The following is a 19,418-nucleotide window of genomic DNA, read 5'->3' as shown; positions in this document are numbered from 1 at the left end:
AGGTCTGGTAAATAAAAATTTTTATTTCAAATTTAAAATTCTCATCTCATTATTATAATTTTTTCAAATTTTTATATAAAATATAATAAATAATTTAACTTTTTCTTAACTTTTTTAAATTCCAAAATAATAATAATATTAAAATAATATTTCATCTTAAATTCAAAATTTTCATCTCACTTATCAAATAGAACTCTAAAAATTATAGCACTCTGTCCCTTGCATTATACATTAACTTTTACAATAAATCATATAATAATTTATTTATTTTTTTATATCATTTAAATATTTCATTTTTACCAATAAATTTATAATATCTATATATTTTTTTATATAATGTAATATAATTCAATCGTATAAATAAAAAATAAAATTATATAAGTTAAATAAAAATTAGAAATAAAATTAAATATAAAAAAATTGGATAAATAATATTTTCAAGATTTTTTTAAAAATAAAATAGATGTGTTTTAAATGATAAAAAATAAAAAGAATTTATACTGAAATGTAAAAAAAATAAAAAGAAATAAGGAAGTAAATGAAGTATAAAAATAAAAAGACCAATGCAGCATTTATATTCGTTGTTAGTACTGGTAGGAGAACGAAAAGTTGAACCAACATACATAAATACTTACATTCTGATCTGTCTGTCATCAGCTTTTTTCAGAGATACAGAGTGTTATTAGGATAGCTTTGTGTAGTTTTAATATTTTAATTGGGTAGTTATTTAAGTAGTTTTTCTTTCTTTTTTCTTTTTTGTGGCGTTCTCTACCCTGCAGAGTGGATAATTCTTATGTATTGTTGCGTGGGTTCCTGTACATAGAGTTTGAAACCTTCGGCTAGTTTGCCTAGAGGAACAATTCTGGGTTGGGTGGACTTATCTTTGCTATTTTTACCCATACCATGTTCGAGTAAATCCTGAAGAAATATTTCTGGGTTTTGGTGGGTTTGAGGTGCTTTAGCAGCAGTAATCTTGATTCAAGGCTCTAAAAATGGATACCAGTGACATTTACAGGGCCTCTGGTAGTTTACGATTACGGAATTCGTCGGTATGGAGGAATAATGCTGCGGACGTTTTCTCGATGTCTTCGCGAGAAGAAGATGATGAAGAAGCTCTCAAATGGGCTGCCCTCGAGAAGCTTCCTACTTTTGATCGACTAAGAAAAGGTATACTAACCACTTCAAGAGGTGAGGCCATTGAAGTCGATTTACAGAATATCGGATTAGAAGAAAGGAAGAAACTGCTTGAGAGGTTGGTGAAATTAGCCGAAGAGGATAATGAGAAGTTCTTGTTCAAGGTCAGGAATCGGATAGATAGGTGAGAGCTCTGCCAATTTACGCCTTGTTTTATTATTTTTTTATCGTAAGTTTTCATGGTAACGTAATGGAGTTAACGTATTTCTTCAAGTGCACTTAGCTTTCGTACGCAATTTCTTCAGTACCGTAACGGATTTTCTTGTTTCTGGGAATCTCTCAGAGTTGGGATTGATCTTCCAACAATCGAAGTCCGGTTTGAGCACGTGAATGTTGAGGCAGAGGCTCTTGTAGGAAGCAGAGCTTTGCCTACGTTCTTTAACTTCTCTGTCAATATACTGGAGGTAACCGTTTGCGAACTATATACCATGACACATTCATATATTTTTAAGCGTTTTTGTTAATTAAGTTGTTCTTGAATTTACACTTGGCAGGGGTTCTTGAGTTTCTTCCATATTTTTTCAAGTCAAAAGAAACATTTGTCTATCCTCAAAGATGTTACTGGAGTCATAAAGCCTAGGAGGTGAGAAAACATCCTCATCTGAGATCATGAATTGGATTCTGGATATTAAGATTAAATACTGTATTTCTGAAACCCATGTTTCATTTTGTGCACATTTAATTGACAGAATGACTTTGCTTTTGGGTCCTCCAAGTTCTGGGAAGACAACACTCTTACTAGCTCTGGCTGGAAAGCTTGACCCAACTCTAAAGGTGAAAATAATACCGTTTCAGCTTCAATCCTTTCTTGGATTTTCGTTTCTTAGCTCTGTTTGGGCACTTCAATCTCATCTCTAACTAGAAAACCGCGACTCCTCATTTCAGTTTTCTGGGAGGGTGACTTATAACGGCCACGACATGAGAGAGTTTGTACCTCCGAGAACTGCGGCTTATATCAGTCAATATGATCTCCATATAGGAGAAATGACTGTAAGGGAAACCTTGGCCTTCTCAGCAAGGTGCCAAGGGGTCGGGTCACGCTATGGTTAGTAAATTATCTTGTGGGATCACTATTTTCATTTGTTAGCTTTCCTTGAATATAAAATTTTGCCACAAGTAATTTGTAACATACAAATAATGACTATTATATATTTTTGAAATCTGCAGATATGCTAGCAGAGTTGTCTAGAAGAGAAAAAGAGGCAAATATCAAACCAGATCCAGATGTCGATATCTACATGAAGGTGAGGCAGAAGCTATTGGCCATTATTTATATCTAGGATTCCAGAACTAATGCCCCAAACACTGCTTGCAACTGTAATCTATAGCATGACTGAGGCTTTTGGTCAATTGTTGATTGAATAGTAATTAATTTGGTTTTTTAACATAATAAAGTTTTATAGTAAGTGATGATGGCTTTCTGTTCTGTATTTGCTTCTGATTTATCAGGCTGCAACAACTGAAGGCCAGGAGGCTGATGTGGCGACAGATTATATATTGAAGGTATAATATTGCTCATTTGTCGTTTGAGTTCTGCATTTTAGAAAATGATCATTACTTAATAGGATTTAGGGAATCATATCCTTCAGTGTCTTTAATGTGCTTCCTCGAACTTTCAGGTTTTGGGTTTAGAAGTGTGTGCTGATACCATGGTAGGAGATGAAATGTTGAGGGGTATCTCGGGTGGTCAAAGGAAGCGTGTTACGACAGGTACTCGAAGATGTATGGCAAATGAAATTCACTTTCTTTCATATGAGTTGCCTGTATGATAATCTGCGCAAGTCAAATTACAGGGGAAATGCTGGTCGGACCAGCAAAGGCATTGTTTATGGACGAAATATCTACCGGATTGGACAGCTCGACAACTTTCCAAATTGTTAATTCGCTCAGGCAGTATGTTCACATTCTGGATGGGACAGCAGTCATCTCTCTACTGCAGCCAGCACCGGAGACTTACGATCTTTTTGATGACATTATTCTCCTCTCTGATGGCTATATTGTGTACCAGGGACCCCGTGAAAACGTTCTCGAGTTTTTTGAATCCATGGGATTTAAATGTCCTGACAGGAAAGGTGTGGCTGACTTTCTGCAAGAGGTTTGTGTAAATCTAGACTTTGATGGTCTCATTCTTACTAATAATGGGCAATTAATTGTTCGGACAAAGCAAAATGAATGGAGTTAGCCGAAGAACCTCAACAAGTCATGGCGAGCCTTACATGTGGAGTCTCATGCCTGTTATTTGTTTCTTATCATTTGGTCACAGGTGACATCAAGGAAGGATCAGGAGCAGTATTGGGCACGCAGAGATGCGCCTTACAGTTTTGTCACAGTAAGGGAATTTGCTGAGGCATTCCAATCATTCCATGTGGGAAGAAGAATAGGAGATGAACTTTCAACTCCATATGACAAGACAAAAAGTCACCCAGCTGCCTTGACAACCAAAACGTATGGTGTTAGTAAGAAGGAACTGTTAAAAGCTTCCTTCGCAAGAGAATACTTACTGATGAAGAGGAATTCGTTTGTTTACGTCTTCAAGCTATCACAAGTAAGTTAAATTTTACTTGGTATTGCTTTCATTTTTCTGTTAAACAGGATATTGACTCTGCTTTCGTCCCTCTTTTTTAGCTTTTCCTTATGGCACTGATTGCAATGACAATTTTCCTACGGACGAAGATGCCTCGTCGTGATTCAACCGATGGAACAATCTATTTGGGTGCTTTGTTTTACACAGTGGTTATGATTATGTTTAATGGAATGTCAGAGTTGTCCATGACCATTATAAAGCTTCCTGTTTTTTACAAGCAAAGGGACCTCCTCTTCTATCCTTCATGGGTATATGCTCTTCCAACATGGATCCTTAAAATCCCAATAACCTTTTTGGAAGTTGCTGTCTGGGTCTTCATGACCTACTATGTCATTGGATTTGATCCAAATGTCGGGAGGTATGTACAACGAATTTGTTGCACATTTAGAAACAAACTGTTTTACCCAAGTTTGTGTTTCCTAATATTTGGAAATGTACGTATTGCAGGTTGTTTAGGCAATACTTTTTGCTAGTACTCGTGAACCAGATGGCCTCTGCACTCTTCCGATTTATTGCAGCAATGGGTAGGAACATGATTATTGCTAATACTTTTGGGTCATTTGCACTGCTCTTGCTCTTTGCCTTGGGTGGCTTTATCCTCTCCAGAGGTAACGATATATTGAACTGAGAAATTAGTTTTTTAACATTTTTTACCCGTTATATCCACCATACATTAAAGAATGCTCCTTTTCTTCCCTTCGCTTTGCTTCTACAGAGGATGTAAAGAAATGGTGGATATGGGGTTACTGGATATCGCCTTTGATGTACGGCCAAAATGCAATATTAGTTAACGAGTTCCTGGGAAACAATTGGAAAAAGGTAATTTCTTGAACTATTTCTTATGAACAATTATGATCTGTACCGCTTGAAATAAAGCTAATGCTTGATTAAATTTGACCTTTAAAGGTTCTCCTAAACACAAACACAAACACAAGCGAACCACTGGGAGTTACAGTGATGAAGTCGCGCGGGTTCTTCCCTCAAGCATATTGGTATTGGATAGGCGTGGGAGCATCGTTTGGATTCATCATACTATTCAACATCGGTTTCACCTTCTCCCTCGCCTATCTTAACCGTGCGTATTTCCATCTTTTCCACTTTTAAGCCTTCTAAATGTAGTAGCTTTTGTATTGATAGTGTATTATATTTGACGGTGCAGCATTCGGGAAGTCACAGGCTGTAAAATCAGACGAACCTGAAAGCGATGAACAGGGGAGTAGTACAGGAGAAGGCGTAGAGTTAACACGCAGAGAAAGCAGCTCAAGTCATCATCGTAGAACTACAGGTAAGACGCTGCAAATATGCTTGGTGACTTTTGAGCGTCAATAGTTTTATTGCAGCTCATAACACAGATATTTGTGTGTATTTAAATAGCTCATACTACTCCTAGAGTCTGATTGAACTTAATTGATATGCAGGGAGTGGACGTGACAGTAGGAGGGGAAGTAACTCCACCAGGTCATCCTTTGCAATTGAGGCTAGTCGTAACGGAAAAAGAGGAATGGTCCTTCCATTTGAACAGCATTCAATCACCTTTGATGACATTATATATTCTGTAGACATGCCACAGGTGACTTGAATCATAAATCTTAGGAACACTAGAACCGAAAACGTTTCAGGACAATACTTAAGTCAAAGGTCAATACAAGAGAACTTGAGACCTTATTTTGTTCAAATGAACATGCAGGAAATGATGGAGCAGGGTGTCATTGAGGATAAATTGGTGCTTCTGAAGGGTGTGAGTGGGGCTTTCAGGCCAGGTGTTCTCACAGCTCTGATGGGTGTAAGCGGTGCTGGTAAAACAACTCTAATGGATGTACTGGCTGGTAGGAAAACTGGTGGATATATTGAGGGGAGCATCACAATTTCGGGGTACCCAAAGAAGCAAGAAACGTTTGCTCGAATTTCTGGGTACTGTGAGCAAAATGACATTCATTCTCCTCATGTTACTGTGTACGAGTCCTTGGTCTATTCAGCATGGCTCCGCTTGTCCTCTGATGTTGATTCGGAAACAAGAAAGGTTGGTATCTAAAAGAAAACTTTGTTTCACTTTTTTGTTGCTATTTCTTATTTCTTGAAGGGAAGTTGACAACATGGCTTGTGCTCATGCTGGAGCCTGGAGATTCTTGCCCAAGTTTACACACACACGTGTCAAATTTGAGCTTGTCTTCTCTTCACACGGCAGAGAATTCAATGAGCACTATTAATGTTGCACCCTGTCGTGTGTGTATAGTCAGATTATGAAAGACATGATGTTATAGTCAGAGTTTGAATACCATTACCCAAAATCCAGATTCATGATTCTGATCACACATGGTTGCAGATGTTTATTGAGGAAGTCATGGAGCTTGTGGAGCTGAACCCATTGAGGAATGCACTAGTTGGGTTGCCCGGTGTGAATGGTCTTTCTACCGAGCAGCGCAAGAGGCTCACTATTGCAGTCGAGCTTGTGGCTAACCCCTCCATAATATTTATGGATGAGCCAACTTCAGGTCTAGATGCAAGAGCTGCTGCAATTGTCATGAGAACGGTTAGGAACACGGTAGACACAGGAAGAACTGTTGTGTGCACAATCCATCAGCCAAGCATTGACATATTTGAAGCTTTTGATGAGGTGAGAACCATAAATAATCTGCAGATAGCAAGGTGAACATTTGTTGATTCTCTTGTAGACTTGAGCATGATGTATATATAAAAACATGTATTGCAGCTTTTCCTAATGAAGCGTGGAGGACAAGAGATATACGTTGGGCCGTTGGGTCACCACTCTAGCCATCTTATCAAGTATTTTGAGGTAGGATGCTACAGAAATGAAAAAATACACAATTCCAAAGGACCAAACGTCCATAAATCTGGATATTTTGTAAATTTCCTAACACACGTACCTTTCTTCGGCTTCTAGAACATTGAAGGAGTCAGAAAAATTAAAGATGGCTATAATCCAGCAACTTGGATGTTGGAAGTTACGACTCCATCGGAAGAACTTGCTTTGGGTGTAGACTTTACCAATTTGTACAAAAACTCGGATCTATACAGGTATGTTCAGTGTTTAATTGGCTCATCACATCGTATGACTGAAAAGAAGAAAAAATAAAAGCTACAATCTTGAGGATCAGTGTATAAGATCATCGTCATTATTGAGAACTTAGATGTTTAGGCTGAAACTTTTTGCTGTGTGGCATGTCTCAGGAGGAACAAAGCATTGATTAAAGAGTTGAGCAAGCCTGCTCCAGCTTCAAAGGATCTCTATTTCCCGACTCAGTTTTCACAGTCATTTTCGACTCAGTGCATGGCTTGCCTATGGAAACAACGCTTGTCTTATTGGCGTAACCCACCATATACTGCCGTGAGATTTCTCTTCACAGTATTCATAGCCTTGACATTTGGGACAATGTTCTGGGACCTTGGCTCCAAGACGTAAGTTATTTTTACCGGAAAACTCGAGAAAAAAAAAAAAAAAAAAACATTTTATCCACTCTATCAACGTTCATACACATCATTGCAACATTTTAATTTTCCTTTACATTTCAAATTGCAGGAAGAAGACAATAGATTTATTTAATGCGATGGGTTCCATGTATTGTGCTGTTCTCTTCCTTGGTGTCCAAAACGCTTCATCTGTGCAACCTGTTGTGGCTGTTGAACGAACTGTCTTCTACAGAGAAAGAGCTGCTGGAATGTATTCAGCCTTGCCTTATGCATTTGGACAGGTAAACTAGGTTCATATATTCCACACAAATTCATACATAAAACTCAAAAACTTTGTAAAAGGTAATGATAAAATTCTCATCTGATGTACCGCCAGGTTGCAATTGAGCTCCCATATGTTTTCATGCAAGCTGCAGTATATGGCATTATAGTTTACGCAATGATTGGATTCGAATGGACCGTAGCCAAATTCTTTTGGTATATGTTTTTCATGTACTTCACATTGCTCTACTTCACCTTCTATGGCATGATGAGCGTGGCTTTTACACCAAACCACCATATTGCTGCCATAGTATCCTCAGCATTCTATGCCGTATGGAACCTGTTTTCAGGATTCATCGTCCCACGAACTGTAAGTATATGCAACTTTTGATCTGCGGTTTATAATAACAGCACAGATTTAGATAACATTACATAACTCATTTTTTCTGCCAAAAACAGAGGATCCCAATATGGTGGAGATGGTATTACTGGGCATGCCCAGTTGCTTGGACTTTGTATGGACTAGTTGTATCACAATTTGGAGATATACAAGAGACACTCGAGGACAATGGTCAAACCGTGGAACAATATTTGAGAAGTTATCTGGGATTCAGGCATGATTTTCTGGGAGTCGTGGCAGTTGTGGTTGCTGGGTTTGCAGTGCTCTTTGGATTCATCTTTGCCTTCTCCATCAAGGCATTTAATTTCCAAAGGCGATAGAAAATCGTAATGATTAATATTTGTTTACGATGATATATGTTTGAGGATTCTTGCTAGCATTGTGCTTTTTTATTTTTCCATCTCTTTCACTACCTACGTACATGTATTATAAGCCACTTTATTATTGTTGTAACTATTATTTATGCAACTCTTCTATATACAACCGCCGGCGCAGAACCGGCTGACGTGATATTTTATTTTAAAAAAATAAAAAATAATTGAAATATGCAGATAAAGGAAGGGAAATCAAATAACCCAGCATTGTAGAGTTACTCGATCTGAATCCAGAGACACTGAGCTCTGAAGGATCCTGTCTGTGGTCGCTGCCATGGACCGAACCAGTTGTTGCGGTCGGCGTTCGTCACACATTCTAAATCTAAGCTACTGTCGTTAATGTGGGTTGGACTTGATTTCCAGATCTTAGTTGTGGTTCTGCTTCTTCCACTGTTAGAATTCTTGAGTATATTTTTCTCTTCTTTTGGACTTGATGTTCTGTTGTTCTTTTTGACAAATATCAGCTCTGGAAAGAAGCACTCTTTTCCCACTTCAATAATTAAAATTTGGTTAAAAACTTGAAGAGATACAAAATCTCTTGTAGCTAGCCGTGGTGTACCCACATTTTATGATCCAATGGCACAAAAAGAAATTACTTGAAATTGGCTAAATGTCTCAAGAAACAAAGCATAAAGAAAAGCATTGCAAGCAAGAAAGACATGAAAACACTGAACATCACAGCTGCAGCAAACAAAGCAATACATGCGACAGCAGCAAAGGCAGAAATGAAATACTCTGCAATGACCAAGAAGTACATGCAGCAGAGAAAACACACTGCAGAAAAGAGAAGCAGAAAGCACCTACAGAAATAAGAAAGCACTGACAAAGAAAAGCTAGTGATCACTCATGAAGTGCATGGTTACATGTTAGGGACTAGATATGTAAAGCCATACTGTCCATAAAGCCGCAGTCCATTACTTGTAATTAGAAGTAGATTAAAAAGTTGGTTTTTAGATCTTTTGCTTTTCAGCTTTTTGTAATGTATATATAACAGTAACCTTGTATCACAAATGACAATCAATGAGAACAAGACTTCTCTCCATTATTACTTGTTTATCTTCAATTTCTGCTCCTATTTTAACATGGTATCAGAGCGGGTCTTCTCTTAGTTTTTGAGCAGACCCCATCTCGAAAATCATGACATCTTCATCTTCTTCTTCTCCTTCTTCCCTTGAAGATCCAAATAGTCTTTTCTTCCTACATCACAGTGACAATGCCAACACTGTGATTGTCTCACCACCATTAACTGGTTCAAATTATATTTCTTGGAGCAGATCTTTTCTGCTTTCCATTTCCATCAAAAACAAATCTGGTTTCCTAGATGGAACCATTACCACTCCTGATTTGTCAGATCCTTCCTACATTTCATGGCTAAGATGCAACAACATCCTCCTTGCATGGATCCTAAATTCTGTTTCAAGGGACATTACTTCTAATGTTTTTTTCATGACCTTAGCTAAGCAAGTTTGGGACAAACTTAAAGAAAGATTTGCTCAACCTGATGAAGCTCGAATTTATCATCTTCAACACAAGCTGAGTGGCATTGTTCAAGGACATCTATCGGTAAGTGATTACTTCACACAACTTAATGCGATTTGGGAAGAGTTGCATAGTTATAGACCCCTTCCCTACTGTTCTTGTGGAAAGTGTACCTGTGATGCCTTGAAAAATGTTGGTGAAGTTCAACAAGGAGATTATGTCTTTAAGTTTTTAATGGGGTTAAATGATAGTTATGATTCTGTGAGAGGACAGACCATTTTGCTAAGTCCTTTGCCCTCATTGGATAAAACCTTCTCATTAATTTTGCAAGAGGAGAGACAAAGACAAGCAAGGAACATAGCCTTACCCATATCAGAACCCTCTGCCCTTCTTGCCTATCAAAGCTTTCCAAAGAAAAAGGAAAAATCAGACCTTGTTTGCCATCATTGTGGCAAGGTAGGACATACAAAGGATAAGTGCTATAGGTTAGTAGGCTTCCCACCAAATTTTAAGTTTACCAAAACCAAGTTCGGGAATGCATCTACTACTCCATATTCTGCAAACCAAGTTGCTGGACAGATTACCACTTCACCTAAGGAAATGCCTGCCCAAAGTGCCTATCAACTGAACATCTCTCAAGCGCAAGCACAGCACCTCTTAGCTCTTGTCAATGCTCAATTTCCTCAGATGAACTTGGAACAAACTAGGCCAATTTTGCCTACACCTGCTCCTGCCAAGCTAGACACTCCTGAAACTAGCTCCTCGACCACACCTTACTCAAACTTAGCAGGTAATCATCACTGCCTTTCCTCTCTTTCTATACCTGCTGATCACTCTCATCTTAATGCTGTGAAACACTCTGATACTTATAACACACCATGGATCATGGACACAGGAGCCACTAATCACATGGTGTGCTCTACATCCTTCTTTGACAGCCCCCCTTCTTGCATACAAGCCTTTGTGCAACTCCCAAATGGCACAGAGGCTCGAGTCACACACATAGGCATTGTTAAGCTATCAAGATCATTATCACTAACTGATGTCTTATGTGTGCCTTCATTCACTTTCAACCTCATCTCAGTTAGCAAGCTTACTCAAAAACCAAATACCTGTCTTTTTTTCTTAAGAGATCTTTGCTTCATTCAGGTCCTCTCTTCATGGATGACGATTGGACTTGCTAAAATTCATGCTGGCCTATATTATCTGCTGCCTCCTTCTCATGACAGCAGCATCAACTCTCCTTTGAATCCTTCCAATCAAGCTCGAGTCAACCAAGCAGCCATTCAACAAGATTTTGACTTATGGCATTTTAGACTAGGACATTTATCTTCACAAAGAATGAATTTAATTCATTCTCTTGTTCCCAATGTAAAGTCCAAGGACTTGCCTCATTGTAAAATCTGTCCCTTGGCTAAACAGAAACATGTTCCTTTTTCTTCAAGTGTATCCACTAGTTCATTTCCTTTTGATCTAATTCATTGTGATATATGGGGCCCATATTCTAAAGCATCAATTCAAGGGTTTCATTACTTCTTAACCATTGTGGATGACTATTCAAGAATTACATGGGTTTTTTTAATGAAATTGAAATCAGACACAAGACCCATCTTGCAATCATTCTTTCAGCTCATACACACTCAATTCAATAGCAAAGTTAAGAAAATCAGAACTGACAATGGTCTTGAATTTGACATGGCTGATTTTTATAAAGATCATGGCATCATTCACCAAAAATCTTGTGTGTATACTCCTCAACAGAATGGTGTTGTTGAAAGAAAACACCAACACCTCTTGAATGTTGCTAGATCACTCCTTTTTCAAGCTGGATTACCTACTTCCTTTTGGGGAGATGCCATCTTAACTGCAGCATACATCATAAACAGGATTCCTACACCCCTCATTTCTAACAAATCTCCCTATGAAAGGTTGTTTTCTTCACCACCCTTCTATTCTCATCTTCGAGTCTTTGGATGTTTAAGTTATGCTAGCACTCCTAAGCACCATAGAACCAAGTTTGAACCTCGAGCCAGACCATGCATTTTTTTGGGATATCCAGCCAACATCAAAGGATACAAACTCTATGATATAGAGACTCATTCCACCTTTGTCTCTAGGAATGTAATCTTCCATGAATCTGTCTTTCCTTTCCACTCCACTCCATCCTCTCATTCCTCTTTAGATATTCACTCTTCCTTCCCTCAAAATCTAGTTCTACCTCCTCCACCACCAGATAACCACTTCCCATCCTCCCTTGATGAGCTGCACTCTGATGAACTACCTTCAACCTCCAATTCTACTCCCCAATCTGAACCACCTCCTCTTGAGACTGCTGCCTCTTTTGATCCACCTCTTCCTTCACCTCCTCTTGATGAGATACCTGCCACCTTAGTTTCTAATCCACCTCCTCGAAGATCCACCAGAGATAGGCATCAACCTGCCTATCTCCAACAATATCACTGCCAGTTAGCAGAATCTCTACCTCTCAATACCTCATCTCCACCCTCCACACTTTATCCCCTCAGCCATCACCTTACCTACAAACAGCTCTCTCCATCTCATCAATCCTTCTCTGTTTCCCTCTCCCTCCTCTCTGAACCTCACTCTTATAGTGAAGCTGTGAAATTTAAACATTGGGAAGATGCTATGCAAACTGAACTCAATGCTTTGGAGGAAAACAACACTTGGACTGTCACTTGTCTTCCCCCCAACAAAACTGCCATTGGTTGCAAATATGTCTACAAAGTAAAGCTAAAATCAGATGGTTCATTTGAAAGACACAAAGCTAGACTTGTAGCCAAGGGGTACACTCAAAGAGAAGGTTTTGATTTTCAAGAAACATTCAGTCCAGTGGCTAAACTCACCACAGTTCGTGTCTTCCTTGCCTTAGCATCCATTCATAACTGGTTCTTATCTCAAATGGATGTTCATAATGCATTCTTACATGGGGATCTCAATGAGGAAATTTATATGGAGCTGCCTCCAGGCTATCACATTCACAGAGAGCAGATTGAGGGGGAGAAATTAGTATGCAAACTGAATAAGTCACTCTATGGACTTAAACAAGCATCAAGGCAATGGTTCTCAAAGTTTTCTAACTCACTCACCTCTATTGGATTTCAGCAATCTAAATCTGACTATTCCTTATTCACTAAGGTTAGTCAAAAGGGGTTTACAGCACTCCTAGTGTATGTGGATGATATCATAGTGGGAAGTAATTCTCAAGAAGAAATTAATTCACTCAAAGCTTACCTTCACAGCCAGTTCAAGCTTAAAGACCTTGGACCTCTCAAATACTTCCTAGGCCTAGAGGTTGCAAGGTCATCTTCTGGAATCAATATCTGTCAAAGAAAGTATACTCTTGAAATCTTGGAAGATGCAGGCTTACTTGGTACCAAAACAATCTCTACACCTATTGAGTTGAATCATAAGTTGAGTCACACCACAAATGAGATTCTAGAAGACCCCACAGCCTATAGAAGACTCATTGGAAGGTTGATTTACTTGACAATTACTAGACCTGATATCACTTATGCTGTAAATGTTCTAAGCCAATTTATGGACAAGCCCTCACAAACACATATGCACTCAGCTTATAGGATTCTCAGATATCTCAAAGGATCTATAGGCCAAGGCATTTTCTTGTCATCAAAATCATCTTTACACCTAAAAGCATATAGTGACTCTGATTGGGCTGTTTGTCCCGAGACTAGGAGGTCTGTCACAGGTTTTTGTGTGTTCATTGGAGACTCATTGATAAGTTGGAAATAAAAAAAACAAGTAACTGTCTCTAGATCTTCAGCTGAAGCAGAGTATAGGGCACTAGCTTCCACAAGTTGTGAGATTGTGTGGCTTCTTGGTCTGTTAAGAGAGTTCAACATCTACCATGAACAATCTGCTCTACTGTTCTGTGATAACCAAGCAGCCATCCACATCACAAAGAATCCTATCTTCCATGAAAGGACTAAACACATAGAGCTGGACTGCCATTTTGTTCGAGAAAAAGTCCTAGCTGGAGTTATCACTCCTGTGCACATTGCTTCAAGGTTCCAATTGGCAGACATTTTCACTAAGACTCTATCAGTTTCTGTTTTTCAGTTTTTATTGTCCAAGATGAGAATCCTAAATATCTATGCCCATCTTGAGGGGGAGTCTCAAGAAACAAAGCATAAAGAAAAGCATTGCAAACAAGAAAGACATGGAAACACTGAACATCACAGCTGTAGCACACAAAGCAATACATGCGACAGCAGCAAAGGCAGAAATGAAATACTCTGCAATGATCAAGAAGTACATGCAGCAGAGAAAACACACTGCAGAAAAGAGAAGCAGAAAGTACCTACAGAAATAAGAAAGCACTGACAAAGAAAAGCTAGTGATCACTCATGAAGTGCATGGTTACATGTCAGGGACTAGATATGTAAAGCCATACTGTCCATAAAGCTGCAGTCCATTACTTGTAATTAGAAGTAGATTAAAAAGTTGGTTTTTAGATCTTTTGCTTTTCAGCTTTTTGTAATGTATATATAGCAGTAACCTTGTATCACAAATGACAATCAATGAGAACAAGACTTCTCTCCTGTTGGGAATGGACCGAACAAACAAAGGCTAAGTTGAAGCAAATAATAGCGGAAGCAACAAAATAAACAACAATCACACAAAGAACACCAAGATTTAAGTGGTTCAGCTCAATGTGAGCCTACGTCCACTGTCGGGGTCGGTTTCAAAGATTTCACTATGAACAAGGATGGAGTACAAGAGTATTGATCACAAAATGCTCAATCCTAAAGCCCCAATACACTCAATGAACTCTTAGGATTGTATACAAAAGGATTCTCAAAGCTCTCTCTAACTTGGCTGCTGAACACACTTCAAAATGAAGAGAAAATGATGTATTTATAGGACAAGGTGCTAGTCAGAACATTCGCTCGAGCGGACGTCGAGCGAAGTGTCGAGCGCATGTTAGGGTTGCATTCTCGCTCGAGCGGACTGTCGAGCGGAGGTCGAGCGAAACTCTCTGGAAGATTTCGCTCGAGCGGCACTGTAGCGGAACTGTAGCAGCACTGTAGCAAACCCCAAAAAACACATTTTCAGCAGGAAATCAAGCCAAACTCAACAAATCTCCACCTTGGCTTGAATTCCGTCAAGCCTAAACAAAAAACCATTAACCAAGAAACCGAAACCCCTCCACCAAATCCCCTAAGGGAATCACATACCCCGAACACCAATCAAGTCCAAGCAAAGTTTGAACTTGTATACTGGAACTGGCTTTGTCATCATATCTGCTGGATTTTCAGTAGTAGCAATCTTCTGAATTTCTAACACGCCCTCTGTAACAACTTCCCGAAGGAAATGATACCTGACATCAATATGCTTTGTCCTCTCATGATACATTTGATTTTTGGTCAAATGTATTGCACTTTGGCTGTCACAAAATACTGAAATTGCATCTTGCTGTAATCCCAAATCACTGATCAAACCTTTCAACCAAATGGCCTCCTTAACAGCCTCAGCTGCTGCCATATACTCTGCTTCTGTAGTTGATAAAGCAACAGTAGATTGTAGTGTTGCTTTCCAACTAATAGCAGAGCCACACAAAGTGAAAACATACCCTGTCAATGATCTTCTCTTATCCAAGTCCCCAACATAATCAGAATCAACATAACCAACCACCCTTGAATTGTAGTCAGTTTCTCTATCAAATATTAAACCAAGGTTCGAAGTACCTTTCAGATACCTGAGTATCCATTTCACAGCCTGCCAATGAGCTCTACCCGGGTTAGCCATGTACCTGCTAACAACACTCACTGCCTGTGAAATATCTGGACGAGTACAAACCATTGCATACATAATACTGCCAACTGCACTGGAATAAGGAACACTAGCCATGAAGCGTTCCTCCTCATCTGTCTGAGGAGATAGGGATGCTGAAAGTTTAAAATGCGTAGCAAGTGGTGTACTTACTGGTTTGGAATCAGACATTCCAAACCTCCGAAGAACTTTCTCAATGTACTTTCCCTGGGACAAATACAACTTTCCAGCTTTCCTATCTCTGTGGATCTCCATCCCCAAAATCTTCTTTGCAGCACCTAAGTCTTTCATTTCAAACTCATTTCTCAGTTGAGTTTTTAGCAAACTAATGTCAGATATGCTTTTAGCAGCAATAAGCATATCATCAACATAAAGTAGCAAATAGATGAACGACCCATTAGATAACTGCCTATAATAAACGCAACAATCATGGCTACTCCTCACATAACCATGATCTATCATAAAAGAGTCAAAGCGTTTATACCATTGCCTCGGAGACTGTTTTAAACCATACAATGACTTCTTCAATCTGCACACATGATCTTCTTTGCCTTGAACAATGAACCCTTCCGGCTGATGCATGTAAATGGTTTCCTCCAGGTCACCATGCAGGAACGCTGTTTTAACATCAAGTTGCTGAAGCTCTAAGTCGTGTGCTGCCACTATGGCAAGCATCACCCTGATCGAACTGTGTTTCACAACTGGAGAGAAAACTTCGTTGAAGTCGATGCCTTCTCTCTGACTATAGCCTTTTGCAACCAAGCGTGCCTTGTACCTTGCATCTGCAACATCTTGGATTCCCTCTTTCCTTTTGAAAACCCATTTGCAACCAACAGTCTTCGTCTTCTTAGGCAACTTAACCAAATCCCAAGTTTGGTTCTTGTGAAGAGACTCAATCTCCTCAGTCATTGCTGCGCACCATTGTGCACACTCCTTACTTTTGACAGCTTCTGAATAACTGGAAGGCTCTTGACCATCTATGTCCTCTGCTGTAGTAAGTGTATACATCACCATATCTGCATGAGCATATCTTTGAGGTGGCCTGATCTGCCTCCTTTGTCCACCAGTAGCAATACTGTAATCTTGCTCACGCTGTGCGCCATCATCAAAATCAGGATCATGCTCATCTAAAGTGACATGATCTTGGGTGTCGTCTGGCACCCCCTTTGAAGCCTCAACCTGTGACTCCACCTTCTTGCCATTGCTCTGCTCTTCACCTGTAGACACAGTAAACTCCTTCCTCGGATTAAGCATGGATTGTTCATCAAATACTACATCCCTACTAATTACAAGCTTAGGTGATTTGGGATCAGTACACCATAACCTGAATCCTTTCACCCCACTAGCATATCCAATGAATATGCCCTTCTTTGCCCTTGGCTCAAGTTTTCCATCATTAACATGGAAATATGCAGGACAACCAAAAACTTTCAAATTTGAATAATCAGAGGGAGTACCTGACTATACCTCATTTGGAGTTTTTAAACCAATAGCTGTGGCTGGAGAGCGGTTAACCAAATAGCAAGCTGTGTTGACTGCTTCAGCCCAAAAATCTTTAGACAAGCCGGCGTTTGAAAGCATACTACGGGCTCTCTCCAAGAGAGTCCTATTCATCCGCTCAGCTACTCCATTTTGTTGTGGAGTATGTCTCACTGTGCGGTGCCTCACTATGCCTTCATTTTTGCAGAATTCATCAAAGTCACTTCCGCAAAATTCCATACCATTGTCGGTTCGGAGTCGCTTAACCTTCTTGCCTGTCTGATTTTCAATCAAAACCTTCCATTGTTTAAAGTTAGCAAATACATCGCTCTTACGTTTCAGAAAATAAGTCCAAACCTTCCGTGAGTAATCATCAATAAAGGTAAGCAAATACTGGGCTCCACCTTTCGATGGAACTGAAGATGGACCCCAAAGATCAGAATGAATATAGTCCACAGTACTTTTAGTTCTGTGAACTCCTGTAGTAAACTGAACCCTGCACTGTTTTCCAAACACACAATGTTCACAGAATTCAAGTTTTCCTATCTTCTGATTGCACAACAAATCCTGCTTACTCAGGATAGACATCCCTTTTTCACTCATGTGACCCAAACGCATGTGCCATAGACGGGTGTTGTCTGAGTCTGGATTATCTGAAACAAACACTGCAGCTGTACCTGTCAATGTACTGCCCTGAAGGAAATAAAGACCATCTGTCATATCTCCTCTCATTACAATCATGGAACCCTTACTGACTTTAATAGCTCCACCTTCACCGGTGTACCGGAAACCTAAAGAATCAAGAGTGCCCAAGGAAATAAGATTTTTCTTCAAATCTGGGATGTGTCGAACATTAGACAATGTCCTGACAATCCCATCAAACATCTTAATCCTAACTGAACCAATCCCAACAATTTTACATGCCATATCATTTCCCATCAAAACGGAGCCACCGTTGACTGACTCATAGGTAGTGAACCAGTCCCTCTTGGGACACATATGAAAGGTACAAGCTGAGTCCATGACCCACTTGTCACCATAGTGACTATTTGAGCCACTAATTGCTAGGACAATATCTACGCCGTTAGACTTTTCATCAGCAACGCTAACAGCATTAGAAGAACTAGTGCCTTCCTCTCTATTTTTCAATTTAGAACACTCATTTTTGTAATGACCAAATTTATGGCAGTAATGACATTTAACATTTTTCTTGTTAAATTTCGACTGTGAACTGCCCCTGGATTTACTCCTGTTCTTCTCTGCACTTCTCTCATGTGATCTACCCCTACTAGATGAACCCTTAACAAACAAACCACTGGCTTGACTATCCGTGCCTTGTACACCCAATTTTGTTCTCAACTCCTTAGAGTTCAAAGCAGATTTTACATCTACCAAAGAGATGGTGTCTCTACCATACAACATCGAGTTTACAAAATTTTCAAATGATACCGGCAACGAACACAACACAATTAATGCTTGATCCTCATCATCAAGCTTAATATCAATATTCCTCAAATCCATGATAATCTTATTAAATTCATCTAAGTGTTCAGAGATAGGAGTACCTTCCTTCATTTTGAGCGTGTATAACCGTTGCTTCAAATACAAACGGTTGGTGAGCGACTTTTTCATATACAAGCTCTCAAGCTTGGACCAAAGACCGAAAGCCGTCTCCTCATCGGCAACCTCCCTCAAAACTCCATCTGATAGTGACAACAAAATAATACTATGTGCCTTCTCATCTTCTTCTCTTGACGATGCAGGAGAATCTTCGGATACCTTCCCTTCCAAAACTTTCGACAAGCCTTGTTGTCGTAACAAAGCCTTCATCTTGATGCGCCATAAGCTAAAGCTGTTTTGACCGTCGAATTTCTCCACTTCAAACTTTGCCATAGCCATTCCTCAAGATTTTGCAAAGAGCTTGACGCTCTGATACCAGTTTGTTGGGAATGGACCGAACAAACAAAGGCTAAGTTGAAGCAAATAATAGCGGAAGCAACAAAATAAACAACAATCACACAAAGAACACCAAGATTTAAGTGGTTCAGCTCAATGTGAGCCTACGTCCACTGTCGGGGTCGGTTTCAAAGATTTCACTATGAACAAGGATGGAGTACAAGAGTATTGATCACAAAATCCTCAATCCTAAAGCCCCAATACACTCAATGAACTCTTAGGATTGTATACAAAAGGATTCTCAAAGCTCTCTCTAACTTGGCTGCTGAACACACTTCAAAATGAAGAGAAAATGATGTATTTATAGGACAAGGCGCTAGTCAGAACATTCGCTCGAGCGGACTTCGAGTGAAGTGTCGAGCGCACGTTAGGGTTGCATTCTCGCTCGAGCGGACTGTCGAGCGGAGGTCGAGCGAAACTCTCTGGAAGATTTCGCTCGAGCGGACTGTCG

At 39.5% G+C, this 19,418-nt stretch overlaps 1 protein-coding gene across 1 annotated transcript; it reads left to right on the top strand.

Moving 5' to 3' along the window:
* The first annotated feature begins 600 nt into the window (after positions 1 to 600).
* On the top strand, positions 601 to 8,378 carry LOC122282854 (pleiotropic drug resistance protein 1-like). Its single transcript, XM_043094911.1, has 24 exons — positions 601 to 1,318; positions 1,478 to 1,598; positions 1,689 to 1,777; positions 1,884 to 1,968; positions 2,080 to 2,239; positions 2,362 to 2,438; positions 2,644 to 2,697; positions 2,814 to 2,904; positions 2,988 to 3,289; positions 3,458 to 3,739; positions 3,820 to 4,136; positions 4,226 to 4,386; positions 4,494 to 4,597; positions 4,685 to 4,853; positions 4,938 to 5,063; positions 5,197 to 5,348; positions 5,466 to 5,798; positions 6,102 to 6,392; positions 6,489 to 6,572; positions 6,681 to 6,814; positions 6,968 to 7,195; positions 7,317 to 7,488; positions 7,584 to 7,838; positions 7,928 to 8,378. Exons 1-24 carry the CDS (start codon positions 993 to 995, stop codon positions 8,186 to 8,188), a joined length of 4,374 nt encoding a protein of 1,457 aa, XP_042950845.1. The 5' UTR covers positions 601 to 992; the 3' UTR covers positions 8,189 to 8,378.
* The last annotated feature ends 11,040 nt before the right edge of the window (positions 8,379 to 19,418 follow it).

The sequence above is a fragment of the Carya illinoinensis genome, chromosome 1 (assembly GCF_018687715.1).
Source record: "Carya illinoinensis cultivar Pawnee chromosome 1, C.illinoinensisPawnee_v1, whole genome shotgun sequence".
In the NCBI taxonomy this organism is placed as follows: Eukaryota; Viridiplantae; Streptophyta; class Magnoliopsida; order Fagales; family Juglandaceae; genus Carya; species Carya illinoinensis.
Note: the sequence above shows the minus strand (reverse complement) of the source record. Positions and strands in the feature narration are given on the sequence as shown.